The 22,741-nt window shown below is 39.0% G+C and overlaps 1 protein-coding gene across 4 annotated transcripts in view; it reads left to right on the plus strand.

The window, feature by feature from the left end:
- Positions 1–3,440: 3,440 nt before the first annotated feature.
- The window catches only part of TPLATE (ARM repeat superfamily protein), a 43,197-nt gene continuing 23,896 nt past the window's right edge, over positions 3,441–22,741 (plus strand). For all 4 annotated transcript variants that reach the window (XR_002280442.2, XR_016049572.1, XR_016049571.1 and 1 more), the window contains exons 1-4: positions 3,441–4,872; positions 11,890–12,486; positions 17,176–17,537; positions 22,299–22,602. Coding sequence is in view for 1 of the 4 variants with exons in the window: in XM_006841661.4 (XP_006841724.1) it covers positions 3,751–4,872; positions 11,890–12,486; positions 17,176–17,537; positions 22,299–22,602 (2,385 nt within the window). In the remaining 3 variants the exon portion in view is untranslated. The remainder of the gene's footprint in view (positions 4,873–11,889; positions 12,487–17,175; positions 17,538–22,298; positions 22,603–22,741) is intronic.

The raw sequence follows: 22,741 nt of genomic DNA on the forward strand, positions 1-22,741 counted from the left end.
GAAGTATAGAAACCTTTCTTTTTAGTTTATATATAGGGACTGAACTTCAAATATTCAAAATCTCAAGTCAAATGTAGCTTAGGATCTTAAAGATCTAAATATTCTAAAAATAAAAAAATTTTAAGTTACATTTAACTTTGTATAATCGCCCTTTACTCCAAAACTTGATGATCTCAAGTTCACTGTCATTGGGATGTTGAAGACATGTGATGCCATTTTTAGAATATAAAAAATAAACAATAAGAGAAAAAAGGGTACATGAGTAAAATTAAAAAACCAAAGGGGGTTCTTTAGGGCATGTTTGTTTTTCTGAAAGTTTTAGAAAGTATTATTTCAGATTTTGAAAAAGTTTCACGTTTGTTTTCACACTTTTCATGAAAAGTTCAAAAACTAATCTATCAACAAAAGTTCTCATTTATTTATTAAACAGTGAATGATTAAGTTCCTAGGAGGGGGGAGGTGGGAGGGGGTAGGGGAGTAGGAACTTAATCTTTCATAAATTTTTTGTTGATCACTATTCACTATGCATAATATACATACATAATATTAGTATTATTAATGGAGTAATAATCCTATGAGACCTCCCACACCTATGTGTGTAGGACCCCAAATGATCATCATTAATTTAGCATAAATCTCGAGAAAAGTTATCACATGGGTATTAGACTTGATTTTTTTAAAGATCTGTACCAAATTTAATAGTGATCCTTTGGGATCCTACACACATGGATGTGGGAGGGTCTCATAGGATCATTACTCTTATTAATATGATATAATATAAATTTACTATAATATAATATTATAACTTATAGTATCACATTATATATTTATATTTATTTTATAAATATAGTTTATATAATATATATTGATCATACATTACATGTAATATATATAATACCTTTTTGTTTCAAGAGAGAAAGAGAGGAGGGGAGTGCAACTCAAGGCGTCAAGTAGAATTCAAAGACGAGACCTTAACGCCCATGAATCACACGCCACCATGACATAATATATTACTATATATTTATATTATATAATATATTATATATAATATTTATATTATATATTATATATAATATAATAAATATAAATATTATATACATAATATATATATATAAATATCTTTTTTTTTTTTTGGTAAGTCAATGGGGGAGAATGCCCTCCCCTACCTAAATTTTTGATTAATAGGAACAAAAATAATACATTATTATACAACCCCCTAATATAGGGCAGTTGCGCCAAATCATGTAATAATAGAAGAGAAAGAAAGTCTGGCAGATGGTGCTAAATTATTACACCTGCAGAAGCCGATGCTTTCTTAGCTAGAGCATCAGCTACCATATTCGCCTAGCGAAAAACATGAGCAATTGTCCACATATGGGCCAAGAGCCTTGAACGCGACTTGTTGCCTATAGTTCATAATTTCCATAGGGCACTACAACGATCCTGAATAGCATCTACTAGCAAAGATGAATCACTTTCTATCTATATTAGGAAGCAGCCCATCTGGATAACTAAGATAATACATTCCTCAAGAGCCTAAAGTTCTGCATAATTATTAAATCCCAACTCCAAAGTTTTTAGCGAATGCAGCCACAAAACCACCATTGCTATCTCTTATGACCCCACCCCTTCCCGTTAAACTAGAATTGTACAAGATCAAACCATCATTGCTATCTCTTATGACCCCACCCCTTCCCGTTAAACTAGAATTGTACAAGATCACACCATCACTATTCAACTTATAACACTGAACCTCAAGAAATGACCATGTAATTGGGACTGTGGATTTTGGCTTTTGCTGACACCAATTGATTTGTAAGTTTTCAATAACCGCATTTTCTGACAAATGAAATGCCCATTTTTTAACTTCTACTATCGCCTTGACGTGTGTAGTAATACGAATGACAACCTGCTCCCTTCTTAGAGCGCTAGATCTAAAGAGTCGTATGTTTCGCTCCTCCCACAAATACCAGGTTGTTGTGAAAAAATTAGTCGTCCAGGCGTCAAGTAACCCCTGCGATTTGAATTTGAAGACTAATCACCGACGAAAAATATCCAGTACCGTAGTACTAGGTACAAATCTCTTGCCACACTGCCAAGCTAAACATTGCTAAACAGTGATGGAAAAGGAATAGTGAAACAAGAGGTGACATAGATTGTCTTTGTTGTTTCTACAAAAAGGGTAAATAGTAGATACATCACTGTTAAAGTATAGATGAATTCGGCAACCGATTATACATAGCTAACAAAGAAAATCACTTAGCCCAATGTTGACATTTTGAAGGCTAAAGAGCACGAAATAAGGGATGAGATGATCTTTTATATCGAATGAAGTTCCATGCTAATTTAATTGAGAAAGTTCCATTGGCAGAATGCGTCCATAACAATGAATCATCCGTAGATTGTAAGGGAAGAGTATATCGCTCTACATCACCCCATATCGTATTAAGTAAAGTTGAAGGATGTGAAGGCAATGTCCATGATGGCGGGTTACCATCAATAAACTCTGAAGCCTTCCGCTCTTCAAGTTCCCTCAAATCCATCAGTCCATTTGCATCTAAATAGTCACGGATTGACTGCACTGATAGTCAAGGCTCTATCAAAAAATTCACCGTCTGCTTATTCTCAATACACCATTGGACATTATCCTTTAGCTGTGATAAACCGATATGAATACCTTTCCAATCATAAGAAGAACCCCTCTTGGCTATAGAGTCCCAAATGAAACACAATCTGAAATACTTGTGTTTGAAGAACCAAGCGAAGATGGATTTGCTAAAATCCTTCATGTCAGCTTCATCATACTTGCAATATTGAAGTCTGTCATTTCTCTCACCCCTAGGCCTCCCTCATCTTGAAGGAGGTCCTCCACTTAACATTATGAGCCCCTTATTTTTCTACCAGCCCATAGATATCTTATATTATACTATATATTATACATAATATATAAATATCTTATATTAGATTATAATAAATATTATATTGCATGTTATATATGATACAAATATATATTAATAAAATATATAATATTATATATTATATTATGTTATGTATTTATAATTATAGTTATATGATTAGTATGTATATGTTATCAAATACAGTACCGAGAACTTTATTAACATTCCAGCAAGTTATCAAAGACACTACCCACAACTTATTTAAACCTCCCCGAACTTATATTTAGCCCTATCGTAAAAAAAAAGATTTTAAAAATCTCATTGATCAAACAACTTAATATCAATATCATATTGATGAATTATTTACCGAAAGACTGCCTTTTAGATCTAATTTCTCGAAATTTACCGAGCAAAAGCACCTGGTTTCCTCAAAAAAATACAAGAGAAAACATTTTCCTAATATTCGGCAAATGTCTTTCCTGGGGTGCACATAGGGTTCGCAAACATGCCCATTTAGAGTTAGAAGTTAGAACAATAGAACTCAGTCATCTGGGGTCTGTTCAGCTCAGTCACAGATCTCCTTTACTGGAAAAGAGGGGGAGTTCGCATTTTGGATTGGAGAGCGACACGACGGCGGACGAACTTTCATTAATCAAGGGTATGGGGGTTTGGTTTTTGATCTCCAGCTCTTTGTGCCTCAAATGAGTCCAGAATTGAGATAGCTGCAACTTTGAAAGAATTATCTGAAAAACAATTGCAGGGAGGAGCGTAGAGGTTCATATAAAAGGCTACAAAGTTCCCAAATTTTGATATTTGAATGAGCTACATTACAGAGAGATAGAGGTCGAAGAAGATGGACATTCTGTTCGCCCAGATCCAGTCGGATCTGAGGTCGAACGATGCCCTCCGGCAGGCAGGGGCGCTGCTGCAGGCCCTCCAGCAATCAGCGGCAGGGCGCGATGTGTCACCCCTCTCAAAGTGCGCGTGCGATGAAATCCTGGCCTCTCCTGCGTCTGCTGTCTGCAAGAAGCTGGCACTCGACCTCATCCGCTCCACTCGCCTCCCTCCAGATCACTGGGACACCGCGTGCCGTGGCCTTCTTTCAGACTTCTCGTTCCCTGACCCAGAGGTCACTGCCGCTGCCCTTCCCCTCCTCTGTTCGGTGCCGTCATGGCGCCTCCCGCGCCTCCTTTCGGACTGTGCCAACCACATCATGGCGTCCTTGGACTCCCCTTCCCCATCCCTTCGCATGGCTGCCACTGAGACTTTGGGCTGCCTCCTTGCTCGTGATGACCTCGTCGCCCTCTGCGCCAGCAACCCGAGCCTCCGTTCCAAGGCTGACTCGTGGTGGGACCAGATCACGCGCAACGCCCTCAGCGCCTCTGACCCTGTCTCCAAGGTTGCCTTCGAATCCTTGTCCCGCCTTTTTCGCGAGTTTGGGTCCAAGCGCATGAGTCGCCTGGCTGGGGACAAGCTCGTTGACACTGAGGACTCCATGGCCATACGCTCTGCCTGGGTCGCCTCTGCTGTTGAGCTCCTCTGGAAGAAGCGCACTTTCTACATGGCACGCTCCCTCCTGCTTCCCACTGAGGGGTTCAAGGCATGTGTATTCCCCCTCGTTTACGCTGCCAAGACCATGGCTTCTGGTGCCATCGACACATTGAAGAAGCTGTCCTCGGTTAAGGGTCCTCCTGCCCCAACAGGGGATCTCGGGGCGGAGAAGGTTGTTGGGGTGTCAGATGTAGTGTCTCATTTTGTGCCCTTCTTGGGGGGGTCGTTGGATCCCGCACTCGTGTTTGAGGTTGGCATCAATTTGCTGTCACTGGCGGATGTTCCTGGGGGTAAGCCTGAGTGGGCGTCTGCTTCCATCACCGCAATACTCACACTGTGGGATAGACAGGAGTTCTCCTCTGCCAGGGAGAGCATTGTGCGCGCTGTGGTTACCAATCTACACCTGCTTGATCTCCATATGCAGGTACTGTTTTTGATTTAATGTTTCGTCAAATTTATTTGTTCTCCTCTTCTCTGTTTAAATTGTGGACCACCATTTGACCAGGCCTGTATATTGATTTCCATTCCCAAATTTAAGAAGATCACATGTACCAAAATGTAGTAACCTTATGTAACCCAAAGAAAACAAAACTAGATCATCAGATTGATTGAACGTGTGCAATCAAGGAGAATGGATATTATTTGTTGTTATTGTTATTATTGTTGTTGTTGCTGCTATTATTGTTATTATTTTACTATTAGGGAAGTACAATTCAAAGCTTATGACATATCATTTTCTAGTCAAAGACTGTGTATGTGAAGAACCTAATGCATGAGCAAAATAATTTCATCTATCTTAGCAAAATTCACGGAGTTGCAACGGAGAAAACTCTGTTGGGGCACCTTATAGGGTTTCATTATAGTCACATTGGAGGGCACTTATTCCTCTTCAAATGTAAGTGACCTTTAGGGGTGACTTTCAAATATTCCTGAAAGTATTGTACTTTTTAAATACTTGGGTAAGACAGAGACACGACTAGATTAAGACCTGCAATTTGCTAGTCTTCTCAGAAAATAGACTATTCACAAAATGTGTGTTAAGCGTTGTTTGTTTTTAGATATTTTCAGCATACAATCTTAAAGACATGGGCTGTGCTTGAGCCAAGTTGTCTTGGGTGCATAACAAGTCCTACTCCCAAGTTCATCAACATCATTTCTGAGTGTATATTTTGGAAGGGCATTCCTATAATTAGGGATATTGATGGGAGAGTTGGGGCTGATTTGATTTAAATCTGAGAATATGTTATTCAGACATTCCATGCTTCAAGGACTTGGTTATTGAGTGTTAGAATTTCAAGTGGTATGGTCTAAGAATAGTGATGACCTATAAACTTTCTCTTAACTCGTCCCATGTCCATGTAAAAGAGCTGGGTTGTGTTAGGTAGGCAGCCAACGTAAAATTTTGCCAAAAGAATCCTGAAGTGGATCAGGATTCGTGTAGCTGACCCCAATTAATTTAGAAAAGGGTATGATGATGATAATGAGAATTTCTAGTGGTAATCTGTTGGGTAGGTTTTAGATTTGCAAGAAACTCTTATTACTGTAAGAATGTTTGTTAATATCAGAAAGATATTGTACATGGTGTTTGCCCAAAAAAATAAAATGTATAGGGGTGTTTTTTAGAGTTGGGAGAGTGGAAGCCCAAGATCTTGGAAGACATCCTGAAATTATGTGGTAGAATTTGAAGCCTCAGATGAAGAAGAGAGAGAACTGTCAAATTGTATGTAGTGGAATCTGAAGCCTCAAAAGAGAGATAATTGGCAAATTATATTTGACGGAATTTGAAGCCTTATGAGAGGATGAGAGATAGGTCAAAGAGGCTTTTGGATTAAGCTAAATTAAAAGATGTACGTTGCAGTGTTTTAAAATGCGAGATGCGGCCCTGATGCAGTGGGGGGCCGATGCGGCTCAATGCGGCCCGTATGCGGGTGCATCACGATGATGCGGTCAATAAATGTAAAAAAATTCTAAATTTTTTTAAAAAATAAGTTAATGCGTAGAAAAAAAATATGAAGGTGATATATGTGATAGTAGGTATTTTAGTTTAATGAGTAACTTCAAAACTATTAGCTGTCGGAGATTCTGTATCCAGTTATCCACCCATATAAGTATTTCCACAGAGCAAGCATATCACACAATTTCTATCTTTGGGATTTTTTAGTTTAACATAATTCCAAGTCGGATCCTTATTACTAGAAGATTGAGAAGAAGACATTGCCCCAAAAATATGTATAATAGTAATATTGTACAAGAAGGACAAAAAATTTACCGACTCTGTGAAGTACTGCTCGATTTCTTTACAACCTCTGAAACCCCCGATTTCTTATTACAAGTTCACCCTAACATCTCCAAATCAACAATCAAAGGCATCCAATGAATATTCAAGTATCAAACAACCCCCAAATCGAAGATTTCGATGAAAAAAAAATTCCGCCTAAATTTTTGTTACCTAGATTTTATGCAAAAAAAGCTACAAAAGTGGCTGAAAATCTCCGTTTAGGGCCCCTAATATCCCCTCAAACAGTTTCCTAACATTTGGATGGTCAAAAAGACCATTTTGCCCCTCCTTGAGGGGCAAAACAGAAAAAAAATTTGGCGGACACTGTAGTAGTGGGATGCGGCTACGATGCAGCCTGATGCGGCGCATATGCGGCCGCATCTGTCAAAAGCGCATATGCGCTTGTTTCTGATGCGGATGCGAGCGCATCCGGCATGATGCGGGCGCATATGCGGCGATGTGGCCTCATTTTAAAACGCTGGTACGTTGTTTGTTGAGGTGGTTTAGGGTCATACTGATGCATGCAAAAGGACAAGAACACACTCTAGTAAAATGGCGAGCGTGGGTAATGTATTAAAAGGAACTTGCATTAGATGCCTAGATGGTGCCTTGAGGCACCAAAGGGCCCTGGCCCCCTGTTGGGGTCCAGGAAGGTCACTCTGGTTGGGGCCTTCAAAGCAGGCCCCTAGGCGGTTTGGCACTTCCTAGCGCCTTGGTGAAGGTCCAAGTTGCATGCTTTGTACTCGAACATGCATGTACTGTGTTTTTTGTGCGTGCACACGAGAGAGAGAGAGAGAGAGAGAGAGAGAGAGAGAGAGAGAGAGAGAGAGATTACTTATATATGTTTGTTGTGTTGTGTGTGTTGAGAGAGAGACTATTGTGTATGATTGTGTGTTATGTTTTGTGTATCTGTTTTCTTCCTCTTTCTTTTTAACTAGCCATGTCTTTATTAAAAATGGTGGGTGTGTTATTGTTCTCTCACTCTTCAACCACTCTTGCTCTCTGTCTCTCTCCCCCCCTCCCCCGCTTCAACCAATCTGCTGTCTCTCTCTCTCTACTATGATTGATATGTTGATGTAGGATAAGGTACCTCTTATTTCTGAATTTTTCTTATATAATTTTAGAAATATATTTTTGGAATTTCCTGGAGTTATTTTTAGGGTTTTTAAGTTTTTTAGGGATTCTAGGGTTTTTTATATTTTTAGTATTTTGGGAGTTGTTTAGAGAAGTAGTGAGAGGTCTTATGGAATTGTATTTTTTGAAAAGTGAAAATATATATGCATTTATTTATTTTGTCATCATCATTATCAGAACCTTATCCCCAACTATTTAGGTTGGCTACACGATCCTGTTACGCCATTCAACTCTACCAAGGGCCATATCTCAACTATTCATTTATTTGTAAATAAGGGTCTATGTAGAGAATTTAGAATAGAGATTTGAGTTATTGTTTAGAAACATGGTTACCTTGAATTCTTGTGAATTCTGTAGAGCCGTGGAATCTTGGCTTATTAGCTAGCTTCCTTTTATTTTCCAATTAATAGATTATTTAGTTTCTTCCTCGTGAAATTCTTTCTACTTCAATTGGTATTAGAGCAGAGGTTTTGTGATTACTAAGGGCATAAATTTTCAATCAAACCTAGGGCTTGTGATTGTGGTGAATTTATGGTAATAAGAAGGGGTTGAGGAAGAGGAGCTCTCGTAGATATACCTCACGATGGCAGAAATGAAAAGATTGAAGATCTCAAAAGACAAATTTAGCAATTGGCACAACAACTTGTAGGTACCACTTATGGGCAAGACTCTGAATTTTTTGCCCACGTGAGGGTTGAGTGAAGAGGAAAGTGAGAGGACTTAGACATTGGAGCATCACTCTAGGATTTTTGATATGAAGGTGGGCTTTTCTGATTTTGACGAGCATTATTTGACTCATAGCCAAGGGAGAGATGATCTCCGTGGTTGCGAGTACAACTTGGTTCGTGATATTAAGGAGCACGACCATGAAGAATCTTTGTTTTTCATCAAGTTGTTTCCAACATCAGCATGCTGTAAATTGGAGATTGGGATTTGCCACCAATTTCCGACGAATGCTTAGATAAAGAACGTGATCTAGTAGGAGATCTATACCACAATGATGCACAAGATTTAGTGGTTGAACCAATCTTTGACAAAGATAAAGATGAGGGCGACTTAATAGGTGACATTGTTGGTTTGAACACCGAATTCAGTCCTCACCCTTCGTATGTTTTAGGGCCGAGCCAAGGCAATTTTAGCAGGGTTATATATGGCTGAACTAATGCGCTTTCAGCTAGTTTATGTGATTGAGTTGAGCATATATATCGTAGTAATTCCATCATCATATAATAATCCTTTCCTTGAGTTCTCAAATGCGTTTGTGCACATATTGACAAATTTCAAAGCAGTCCTAATGCATAATCATTGTGTTTTGATTGGGCCAATAAACCACATGTCCCAGGATTTGAAGCATAATATTCGGGTTGAAGAAAGTTGTGGCCGTAGTACATTATTCATTTTTAGCTTACTTCAAAACTCAAGGACAAGTTTTCTCCATCCGAGGGAGTCTTATGCATAACAAGATACATCTTATTTTTGAATTCTTCTTATTAAATTTAAGGATGTATTTTTGGAATTTTCTAGGTTATTTTTAGTTTTTTTATTTAATTTTTCAGGCATTTGAGTTTTTTTTATATGCTTAGGATTTTATGAGTTGCTTAGAAAAGTAGTTAGAGTGCTTATGGAATTACATATTATGTCATGGGTACAAATGTTGTTATGAATTTTGTTTTAGTTTGGACTTCTATTTCAATTAGATTTAGGATTTCTTGGACTATTAAGTAAGGCTGTTTATTATCAATAGGGGTATATGTAGAGGATTTAGAATAATATTCAAGTTTTTTTTTTTTTGATAACTGTTAACATTTGTATTGATAAAGAGAGATAGATACAAGAGAAGAAAAGGCAATCCAGGAGTTTAGAAACACTATATTCTTGTGAATTTTGAGAGCCATGGATGATTGGCTTGTTAGCTTCCTCTAATTTTTCAATCGATAGATTATTTGATTTTTTACTTGGAAAATTATTTTCACATCAGTCTGATGTGGGGGCTAGAAAAGTCTTGGGTGTTCCTTTGGATTTTAATTTTAAGGGTTGTATTATTTATTTATTTTTATTATTCAAAATAATTTTTTCTTTGTATGAGAGGAGGTCATTATTTAGATAATAAGGGGTCAAAGTTGGCATTTAAGTAGGGGAGTAAGTAAGGTTCTTATTTTAATGGGGTTTGGGTAAGAGGTGTGTACACGGCAAGGGAGAGAGAAGGAAGTTAGTTGGAGTCCTAAAAAGTAGGGATTTTGCAGAGATTATGTTATAGAGAATGTTTCCTAGAATTTTAGCTCTAAAGAAGAGAGGCACGTATGGATAGGAAAGAGGGAGTTCCTTAATTCGTCTTTTATTTTTGTTTATTCTATTCTATTTACACAGTGGAATAAATGTGACCAGAAGGCTTAGATTTTCAGACTTTAATTGATAGAAGAAAAAAGGGATTCTTTCTTGGAGATAGTTTGCACAACTAATTAGTTCTCTCGCCCTTGTGTTGTGCACACTCTCCCTGGACTTTTGTGGCTAAGGGAATTCCTAGCAACCTATAACCCTGAACCATAGTTACCACATTAACTTGGTAAACCACAGTGTACCACAACCAGTAGTCCATAATCCTTGAGAAATCCTTAAATCAGACCAACCTGCCTAGTGTCCGAGTCTGATAAGAATCTGTAGAGATTCTTCTAGAATAGCACATAAACATTAGAAAATTGCTAATAGAGCCTAGAAAACAATCCGAGACTGAACCAGGCCACAACTATTGGGTTCAACCCATTTGTGAACTGATGTTGAGTTGGGATATGATTCATTGTCCTATAAGAATCTTATCATAACCAGGTTATGGGTTTGATATTCCCCTTGAGGACCGCTTTGATCTCATTGGTGGTTCTGATCTTTGACAAAGAACCAGGTGAAGGTGAAGACCAAGTTGGATTGGATCTTCAGTTGGAGTCACGATTCTTTAATGTGACAAGTGACTCTATTTTTGATGAATGGCCTATGTTGATAAAGAACAAGACGAAAGTATGTTGGCCCCAAGGCAGCGGGGATATTTAATTTCTTCATCCATGGAGTGGAGGACAAGCATGAGGTTGGCATGAACCCCGAGAAGCCAAAGCCTATAGAGAAGAAGGAGAGGATTGGAGGAAGGATGAGGCACAAAGGAGGGAGGTGGGTAATGCAATGTATAAGGACGATTTTGAGGATATGATCAAGAATTATTAGAAAGACATGATTTATTTCACTAAAAAGATTGATGGAGAAGGCATGTCTTGTCGAATGGTTGTGTATCTAGAGATGGGAAAGTTTGAATATTGTATGCAGGATTGTAAAAAGGTTTTCAGGACCATGGTTTTTTCTATTTTTAATTATTTTAGCAATTTTTTTACAATTGTTTTTGGATATGTGGACCTGTTTTGAGATCTTCCAGGACTCAACTGACTCCTGTCAGACTTGGTCGAGTAACTCGGCTCGAGCCTTGGCCGAGACCGAGGTGCGAATCAAATTATAGAAAGAACGTTGTGTTGGTTTGGGAGTAGTCTCTGATTTCCAGGATGTATGATAGCTTTATCTGCTGCATGCAACTGGTATTGTGGGTTGTTGAGTATTGGTATCATATATGTTATTCTTTATGAATCAATAATAGTTATTTATGCTTCTGGGTTTCTAATATTAGTTATCGCTGATGAATTCCATTTTGTTAGCCATTCTGATCTCAAGGGGTGTTGATCACCTTATCAAGAAAAATAGGATAGCTGATCTCTTTGATAAGCACTTTTATTGTTAAACAACTTTTGATTACTGAATACACGGGTGATGCTCAATTATTGCATTATACAATGTCTATATGTTGCATCTTATTTGAGTGAATAATGAATCAGTCTATCTGCAGTGGTACCAAATATTTAGATGGAATTGCAGCTTCAGGAAATTGATTGCCTGAAGAAGTGAAGTGCAGATCCATACTAAGTGAGGTTATTTGTTCACTGATGCGCTCTAGCCAGTATTTTACACATGACAAGGAATTTCTTTCTTATGTTACAGGTTTCATTGTTTAAGAGGTTGCTTCTTATGGTAAGGAATTTGAGGGCAGAATCTGATCGTATGCATGCTCTTGCTTGTATATGCCGTACAGCTCTTTGTGTCGACCTTTTTGCTAAAGAAAGTGTGAGGAGAGGTCAAAAGCCCCTTCCTGGGACTGATATTGCTTCACTTTTTGAAGATGCAAGAATCAAGGAGGATCTTAATACTGTTTCTAGCAAAAGTTTATTCAGGGAGGAGCTAGTGGCTTCTCTAGTAGAAAGTTGTTTTCAGCTCTCTCTTCCCCTTCCCCAACAAAGGGATACTGGTACAGAGAGCAGAGTAATTGGAGCGCTGGCTTATGGAACAGGCTATGGAGCATTGAATTGGACAGAGTCAGCTCTGGAGGTGGTGGAGGTTTGCAGACCGTGTGTCAAATGGGACTGTGAAGGAAGGACGTATGCCATAGACTGTTACTTAAAGTTGCTGGTAAGGCTTTGCCATATTTATGATACTAGAGGGGGTGTTAAAAAGGTTAAAGACGGGGCTTCTCAGGATCAAATTCTGTATGAAACAAGGTTGCAGTCTTTGCAAAGGCTGCTCGTTAAAGATTTGCGAGAGGTTAGCTATAAATGTTGCTGGCATCCATGGCCTTGCATGTTCTTTTGGGTTTCCCCTCGAATATATGTTTTTTTTGTTATGGTTTTATTTACTTGCAGCTTTCATGGTGTGTCTGTGAACAATTTTTTTCCTCATGCTGTTCAATTCAAGTATTTTGCTCCTATTTTTTGCACTCTTGTCAAACACCTGAAGATGTCATTCCGTGAAGCTATCATTCCATGGACGGAACCTGTGAAGAAGGTTCCCTTTGTCTTCTCTGATTTGATTCCTTTTAAGCTCTCGTAGTCTCCCTCTTCTTCTGCTGCTCCACGCGGTGTTTCTTTGTCTTTGGCTTCATGGGATGTTTGCCATACCATCATCGATGAAGGCATTTGTCCTCCATTGATGTCCAAAGATTGTACCGGTTAATTGCATCAATTTCATCTGTTGTCCAAATAGATTCATGATTTCTCTTATTTCTTTTCAATGGCAATTATCTGAATATCTGAGATTCTGGATAAAATCCATAGCAATGCAGCTGTCTCATTGCAACAGAATCCATTATTTTGTAATGGATGACTCGTTTATTTAAAATAAATGAGAGATTTTTAATGTTCTTTAGTTATCAAACTACACTACACGATAAGGTACCTTTGACTTCTCCTGGCCCCTTAATCACTAAGCGCATGGGCTGAATGCCAATGTGAATTTTTTGATGGATGTGTTAGCAATTTGAATTGGAAATTTCCTGCAGTAGCGATTTTTTTATTAGAGTAGGTTAGCATTTGGTAGCGTTTAGTGTGTTTATGGCTTCAAGACATCCTAACCACTTCACCTGGTTCTTGAATCTTGCAGCAGGGACATGCTGATTTTTAACATTTATTGTACAGTTCGTTGTAATCTTTGCATTCTACATGCTAGTGTTATTTTTGTTGTTAAGGAGGGCATTGCTAGATGCATCTTTGGAAATTTGGCCTTAGTTATTCTTTTGAGAATCGTTGGGTCTTTCCAAGAACAAGGTTTTGAATGTGGTGCATTATTTGGGGTCCATCCCCTTCTTTTTGTAGTATCTAGGAAAAGCAGAATATAGAAAATACGTATTACTAACATCAGACATAATGGGGCGCTGGGGGCCCATATTATGAGTCATATCAAATAGTTTGTTATGTGGACTTCTGTTATGATAAATAGGAATACGAGATTGTTTGGACAACTCATTCCACAATTATTCAAAGACTTAGGTTGGGGTAATTTCAGGAAATAAATAGTATAAATGAAGATTGACGGGTGGCTAAACGAGTGTGCCATAACTTCACCCCCTTCTTGTCGTCGTCAAAGCTGTAGGCATTCTATCAAAAAAGTATATCCCATTCGATTCCTTGTCTTCTCATGGTTTACTCCCAATTCTTGAATCCCGAAAGACACAAGGTGCAGGGTAAAGGCTTATGAGCATTTCCAGTCTTGGTAGTGCTACCATGGAGAGAAGATTAGCAAGGGATGAAGGCAGATAGAAAACACTTGATAAACAGATAATTGGGTCTGAATCTATATACCCAACTTTAAGAGCTTGGGTGGTTAATACTATAGAAAGATGAATATTTTTGGGAGAAGATAGAGGAAGAGAAAAATCTGGGTTTGATAGTTTATCTATCACATGGTCGCTAGATCTAGAATCAATATTCCAGTCTGGTGGGGGTAGCGAGAAGAGAAGGTGAGTTACTTGTTACTTGAGATGGAGATGAGGATGCTTTGTTGTGTTCAAGCCCCCCCAACGGTGGTCATATGAGCAATGGAAGGTTGACTAATGTCGTATGAGCAATGGAAGGTCAATAGTTTGACTAGTTGTTGTATGAGCAATGGAAGGTCAATAGTTTGACTAGTCGTTGTATGAGCAATGGACGGTTGACCATGTAAAATTCAGCACATATCGACGCTTCTCTTGGTTAGGATGTCCCTGAGCTTTGCCCTTCACAGTTTCCACTTGTAATTGTGTTTTTGCTATTTGCTGTCGGAGCAGGATACTCAACTGCAATGCTTGGGGGTCTTGCAACACTTGTAACTTCTACTCTTCTCGTTGAAGAAGATTAGAAGTCACAAGAAGGGAAGGAAGATTTGGTTGACCTAAGATTTGATTCCTAACAGTCCTTAGTTCTGAATTAAGACATATAAGTAGCTTACAATCTGGACGTTCATCTAATTTTTTCGTATACTTTACAAGCCCAGTTGCACAATCACACGAAGGCAGGTCATAGGAAGTCATATCATCCCAAATCCTTTTCAGAACACCAAAATATGTAGAAATGGACTTATCTCCTTGTTGACAGTGTACCGTCACAATGCAGTTAGAATACGTGCATGCTGTATTTGTTTTGAGAGATTTTCTCTTGATGGTATTGCATAGTTCTTTGGCCGTTTTCTGAAACATCATACTATCGCATATGTTAGGTTCCATGGAGTTGAGTAAACATGATATGACTATTTCATCATCAGGCCTCTATTCGCCAAATTTTGGATCTGTAGGACAAGGGGCCTTTGATGTCATGACCCATTTTATATTTCCCTAGTAAACCAATTTACCCAGACTATGCCCAATATAGATAATCTCTCCCGTTCAATTTGACAATCGTAATTTGCATATTTGGGTTATCGAAAAGCAAATTTTACTTGTCATGAGTTGTTTGTTTAGCCATGGATATCTATTTTTTTTCTAAAGCGAATCGAGATCAAGCAATATAATGTGCCCTAAAGATCACAAAAAGGGCTTTAAATATGGGCAACTATGCTAAAAGTGCTTGTAGTACTTGGAAAAAAAAAAAAAAATTGTTACCTGAAGATGGTCGAGAGGAAGAAAGATTTACCCAAAAAGGAGGTCTGCCAGCAACAAAATATGGAATATCTTCACAATTAAAATTCCAAAATTCATGGAACTTTAGTCATATGTATATAGTGCTTGGGCAGAACTATTGATGTTGATTCTATACTTGTACAATCTCTAAAAAAGTAAAACATACTGCTGGGCAAGCAGGGTAGCAATAAAAAACCTAAGAGATCACACAAACCTGAGCTCTTTTTATCACAAACATCTAAGTGGTCTTGAGTGCTGAAAAAGAACCTTATCTTCTATTGGATTGACTTGATCGAGCTTTAGATAAGTGATATTTTTTGTAGAACCCAAAAAACAAGGTGAAAACCCTCTTTTCCTTCAAAAACCATTTGATTCTATATAAAATCCTAGCATTGTGTGTGTGTTCGTGTGTGTGCGCTCTTGCGTGCATGCATGTGTGTGCGTGCGTGTGTCAGTCAAAAATTTAGTTTAATGGGCTGCTGCAAAGCCCTCTACAAATTTAAGGTTTGAAGGTGTTTAAGCAGGTGACATCAGCAGTCTGTAGTGATGACATAAGCCCTAGATTATGCCAAAAGAATAAGTTTTTCTGTTGAAATTTTGTGCATAAGATGAGTGGTGCTCCTTCTTGGATGAATAAGCCCCAAGAATGATAGGCAAATCTGCTCAGGTGTTGCACAGATTTGAGCAACGAGATATATATTTAAGGAAGCGGAAGCTGTGCAGTGTAAGATAACTGCTCTGAAACCGAACGGGTTTGCCGATCGGTTAGCCAAGGATGGAGCCATGGCCCATTCTGAAGTTTAGGCACTACTGCAGCTCGTTTTGGGTCAGGCACTAAGCATGCACTCTACTCGATCTCGTCTTGGATGGGGTCCCTTTTTTGTTTTACTCGTCCTTCCCTTTTTGGTATCTTTCTTGTACATTTCTGATTACTGTGTAAGGGGATAATCTTATAACCCCATTTTGTATAGGGTCGGATGATCTATTCTTTTTTACCAGGAGTACAGGTTTTAAGGTACTCTTGGCTGATCCTTCATCTCTTGTATCTACCCTTTTAATCAATACAAATTGTTAACAGTTATAACAAAAAAAACCATGTTATAAGAGATATCTCTTATAATAAATTATTTGATGAGAAAGGGTTGAACTGTTGTTGTTTGCGCAAAATGTTCAAAGAGAGAAAAAATTGAACTGAAAAATAAAAAGGAAAAGGAATGGAGCCACACAATTCCAGCACTTTTCATATATTTTATATTTGTAACATTTACAGAATTGCCCTAAGACTTTTTACATTTCACGGTTAAGTCTATATATGAGTTGTAGATAAATATAATATATGTCTAGTGCAAAAGTATGCATAAAGGACTAATGTGCCATTATGGGTCATATCTGTCTAATGATGGTAATTATGGTCAACAATTATCTTACTATTCATTTAGCTTTAAATGTTTTTGATTTTGTTACTTCACTTTTGTCAACAATATATAAATAACTTAAAGTTCTATGTGCTTTTTTATGTTAATTTTAAAAGTGGACGAACATATATGATTGTGGTGGTTGAACATGTTGTGCGGTTTTCGAATCTCTGATAACTACAGATGGCATCCCTATTGTAAGTATAGAAATCAAATTACAGAAATTGCTTTTTATTCAATGGTTTGAACCATTCATTGGTAATTTTTGCTGGATCCTGCTGTTCTGTTAGCTTTCCGTGGAGTTTGCTTTTCATGGTCTACTTTGATTTAATGTTTTACCATATTGAATTACTAGAAGCACTTGCTCCTTGATTGATTATTTACCCTTCACTGTAATTATGTTATTTATTATAATTACGGCTTATTGAATGATCTTGCTGGCCTTGTCAGGTGAACACACCACGAATTTGTGCTCGTTTGGTATGGTCCATATCAGAGCACCTTGATCTAAATGGTCTGGATCCGCTGCTTGCCGATGATCCAGAGGACCCATTGAACATCATCATCACGAATATTCACAAGGTGTTATTCAGCACGGATTCTTCTTCAATGGCCTCGAATAGGCTTCAGGATGTGCAAGCTGTGCTCTTATGTGCACAACGTTTAGGGTCACGACATCCTAGAGCGGTTCAACTCCTCACTAAGGAACTTGAGGATTTTAGGAATGGCGGACTAGCAGATTCGGTAAATAAGCACCAGTGTCGTCTTATATTGCAGATAATGAAGTACATTACCAGTCATCCCGAAAGCAGGTATGGTGCATATGCATTTTTACTTACAGTGACAGGAGTGGTGTTACAGTTGTGACTCCATTACCATCTCTGTTTATCACTTTATATATAGGCTTGGTTTCTGACAGGTTGGTGTGTTTTGAAGAGATATAACATGTGGCTAGTATAAGTGCAACATTTTAAAACAACAAATTTTGATTTTGGATGCTCAACTCCACATTTATTTTTCTTTGGCTCGGTTCAACCTAAATCTATATTAGGTCTTCACTTGCATATAGAGAATTATAAAAGCTGTTGCAGATGATATATAACTTCTAACCACGATGATATATCACCCAGCAGAATTTAGCTGCTAGATTATTTTATATTCCTAACCTTATTTGAATAGTTCAGAACAGCTTCTCCATTTTTGCAAGGAGCTTGCTTGTTTTTATTTGGCTCTGCTTAACCTTTGACTTCAACTTATTTTGGCCTATCAATATATTTTCTATGCTGAAGGATAAGTACAACAGGACTTCTATGCCATTTTAGGCAATGTAAAAAGTGGTTACTATTTTGACACCCAACTGTTGTTGTCATCTTTCCAAGTAGGACAGTAATGCGATGGCAATGGATATGAGAACCATATATGATTATGAGTTTGATGGTTTTTTGCTACTCACTGCTTTGGTCATCATTTTCTTATTCCTGAAATAAGTTTTGATTTGTTTTCATCATGACTAGAAAAAAGACATGTATAGATAAGTGGACTAATGTGTTGTTTTTTGCCAAATTTTGATCAGTACAAGAAAGAGATTATATGACCGAATATTTATGAGTACCGATACACATTTACTTTAAAACGGAGGCCATATTTATGTCTAATTCTTGGGGATCATATGAAAAAGCAAGCAGCTTTTGCTCAAGATCCTCTCCAAGGTGCTCACCTCAAGCATTTGAGAAGTACTCGCGTGGGTCATCTCTCCCACCCAAGGAGCCTTTGTAAAGGACCGTCAAATCCTTGATGGAGCCCTCATTGCTCACGAATGCCTTCATTCCTGACACTTGGCTATATCCCGAGACTAGTCATTATGCTAGATTGGGAAAAGGCATATGACCACGTCGGCTGGGACATCCTAGAGGAGAGTCTATTGCGAATGGTTTTGGATCCCGTTGGTGAAGGTGGAGAAGGGGGTGTTTTTCTTCTCCATCCTTCTCGGTTATTATCAATGGTACTCCCAAGGGTCTTTTCTAAGCTTCGAGGGGACTTCGGCAAGGGACCCTCTCTCACCTTTTCTCTTTGCGATTGCTGCTAAGGTGTTTAGCTTCTCTCTTTCGGGCTTGTACCGAGCCGATCACGTTAGGGGTTTTTCAGGCTAGTTCTAGAGGGCCCACCATTTCCCACCTTTAATATGCCAATGACACCCTTCTTTTCTGTGATGCCCACCATAATCAGGTAAAAACCTTTGCCTCTTCTTAAGATGTGCTTCCAATGGGCCATGGGTTTCAAAGTGAATCTGGCTAAGACCACTATGATGGGGGTAGCCATGAGCATCGAATCGGTTACCCATTATGCCAACCTCTGGGGTTGTAAAGTGCAATCCTTTCCCTCTTCTTACATAGGAATAGGAATACCCCTGTGCATTAGCAAACCTAAGCCTAGTCAATGGGCCCATATTATTGACAAGTTTGATAGGAGATTTGTAGGGTGGAGAGGTAGATTTCTCTCTCTGGTGGGAGACTTACCCTTATCAAGGCAACTCTCTCGAGCATCCCAATCTACCAAATGTCCATTTTCTTGATCCCGGCCTCTATTGCTAACCGCCTTGAACAATTCATGAGAAACTTCATGTGGTCGGGTACCGAAGGAAGGAAATATCGTCTTATGGCTTGGGAAATAGTTCGTATCCCAATATCTCAAGGCGATCTAGGCATCCACAGTATTAGATGCACCAATGTTACTCTCATTGGTAAATGGTGGTGGAGGTTGGCTGTCGTATTAAATATCGGGGTCCCCCTAATGCATGGCTCCCGAACAGCAGGGTCCCCTCCAATACCTCAAGTCTTTGGAAGGGTTTCTTATCTTGCCTTCATCGTTTTGTGGTCAACATTCGCTTCTGACAAAGTGAGGGTAGCAGGATAGCGTTTTGGACAGACACTTGGATTGGTCATACCCCCCCTCAGGGAGACCTTTCCTACTCTCTTCCGTTTGGCTTGCAACCCTCAATCTGCTATTGCCGAGAACTTCGAACCCTCAGCCCATGGAAGGATTTGGTCTCCAATATTTAGAAGGCCTTCCAATGACTCAGAACTGCTCGCCCTTCTCATGTTGCAGGCCTTTTTCCATTCCTCCTTTCTCCTTATGTGTGGCTATGACAAGATTGTATGGACCCCCTTCACCTCAGGAGTGTTTACAATGTCCTTCTACTAGGCCCTTCTTGGGCTTCCCCAGGCCCTTTCTTCCCCTTCATTTCCAGCAGCTAAAGTTTTGACCTCCATGGCCCCTCCCAGAATTCAGTTCTTTAATTGGGTGGCAACTCATGAAAGGGTCTTAACTATAGACCGGTTTCAAAGAAGGGGTGTGCATTAGGTGTCGAAATGAAGCCGAATCCAACGCTCACCTCATCTTGCATTGTGAGCTTGCTTCCAGTCTCTGGGGTGCCATTCTTAAAACTTTTCGGGTGGTTCAGGGCCACCCTGCAATCCATCCCCCATCTATTCTCATCCTACCTTTCCCCTCCTTGAGCCAAATCTGGCATTCTCTTATAGAGAGCCTTGGTGGCTGCTATCATGTTGGTTGGAAAGAAACCAAAGAACTTTTAGGGGGGAATATTCACTTATTGACACCCTGCTGGAAAAGGTGCGATCACTTGTCACTTTTTGGGCTACTAACTCCAAACCTTTCAACCACCTCTCTCTTGCGGCTTTCCATCAAAATTGGAAGGCCCTCCTTCACCTTAGGCCTTTTCAAATCCCCCAGGCCTCTTTTTGGACCCACCCGCTTGTGGATAACTAAAGTTTAACTTTGACTGATGCTCCCTGGGTAACCCCAGCCCATCGGGAGCTGGGGGGATCTTTCGTGATAGTGCTGGCTGCTCTCTCTTTTCCTTTGCGCATTCTATTGGCTTCTCCGACTCCAACCAGCCTGAGGCAGAGGCTCTCCTGACTGGCTACAGATTATTTATTAGGGATTGGGGAAATTCTTTGATCATTGAAAGAGACTCCGTAAACGTAATCTCTTGGGCCTCCAAAGCAGACCTGTGCCTGTGGAGACTTGATCACCTCTGTGACGAGATTTCCCATCGATGCTCGGATGTGCAAGTTCACTTGAGGCATGCCTGGAGGGAGGCAAATTCCATTGCTGATGCCCTTGCTAGTGAAGGGGCTCAAGGCTCCATCTCTCTAGGAACTCCTTGATGACCATCTTGGAGTCCTCATGTTTTTCTCGTCTTCTCTTCCCCTTTATTTTCTGGTCTAAGTGTAAATCTTCTTTAGCTTTTGTCCCGCAAGGGCTTTATTTCTTTCACCCGGCTTGTCGGTGGCTGACCTTTTTGTAATCTTCTTATACTCAATTCAACAGTTAAAATTATCCCAAAAAAAAAAAAAAAATTTTCTGGTAAGAATTGTTTTCCCCTATATATGTTAGATGGCACTATGAAATTGATGAATCTTTTGCCTTGTATTGTGGCTTTGTTTTGTTTTATCTTTTGGATATTTTGTGTCTGCCTTTTCATCATCATTATATTCCGTATTATGTGTAGCCAATGTTGAATGCTTAAAATTGATAATGGCATCATGCACAAAATAAGGAGCAAATATGATAGTCAAATGTGGAATTAGTTCCTTTTTATGTGGATATTCCCATGATCCTATTGTTATTGCACAATACCTTTACAAGCTATTCTTGAGAACTATGGGCAGTAATTCTTACAATGATTTTCTGTGAGATCTTGGTTTATAACGACATCAATGCACTTGATGGTGAAGCTGCCATGTTTGTTGTGGTGGACAGTATCCCTTTATCTGATCGGGCGACCTTAATACCCAATAAATGCTTAAGAGTTCTAAGATCAAGAAGATAAAACTACTTGAAGAGATTCTTCTTAAGACCAACTTTGGTGCGAGCATCAAAAGGAAGAGGTTAGTTGAGTAAACGTGTCCAGGAGAAAGATGGTTTGTGTGAAGAGTACAGGTGTGGAGAGAGAGAAAATCTAAGAATAGGACTTGTGTGGAGAGAAAAAAATCTAAGAATGGGACTCATGTGAGAGTAAATGGAAGTGCTAAGTTTTGTTTTCACAAAGTAATGATAAAGGAAATACTTGGGGGTTGGATATGGTGCAGAATTTTCCTTTATGCCTCACATATGTGGTACCTTGGCATATGTGGACAAGTAAAATAGTAGTGGTAATGGACTTTTTTCTTGTAGATAATTATGAGTCTGCTTCTCTGATATCATTTGGGGCAGAAAAACTGAAGTAGAATTGTCATTTGGATGGTCCTTAATGGATAAGACCCCTCTTTTGGTGGATAATCTTGGATATGCTTATGTCTTTGGGTTAACAATGCCTGGTGGAAGTCTTTGACAAGAACTCTGATATGCTGAAGGAGAGGCCTTGAATGAAGAATAGGTTTTGTCAATAGTGGATAACTCCTTTTTAATTATGAAAAAAAATCAACAAGTTCATTGGGTTTCAGGAATATCAAACCTCAGATGTTTACCTTCTAGACCTTTAGATTTTAGTTTTTCTATTGATTCCATATTTTAATGCATTATCGTATATGCCTAATTGTGTGGCTTATCAGGTGGGCGGGGGTCGGTGAGACCAAAGGTGATTATCCATTCAGCCATCATAAGCTTACAGTTCAGTACTCTGAAGCTTCTGCTGCTCAAGATAGGAAGTTGGAAGGACTGGTTCACACGGCTATTCAAGAGCTTTGGAGGCCGGATCCCAGTGAATTAACCCTCTTGTTGACAAAAGGCATTGACTCAACTTTATTGAAGATGCCTCCAAGTGCATGTACTTTGACTGGTAGCAGTGATCCTTGCTATGTTGAAGCTTACCACTTGGCCGATTCTACAGATGGAAGAATTACGTTACACTTAAAGGTAAGTATGTTTACTGATTTGTCATTTATGTAGTATATTGGTGAAAGTGGATATCACGTTTAGCAGCTATGCTGTTATGTGCAAATTGCTCCTATTCTTGTGTGAGGGTTATTGGCTATATAGCCAGTGATAAAAAATC

The sequence above is a fragment of the Amborella trichopoda genome, chromosome 2, assembly GCF_054954075.1.
Source record: "Amborella trichopoda isolate Santa Cruz 75 chromosome 2, AtrichopodaSantaCruz75HAP2 v2.0, whole genome shotgun sequence".
NCBI lineage: Eukaryota > Viridiplantae > Streptophyta > Magnoliopsida > Amborellales > Amborellaceae > Amborella > Amborella trichopoda.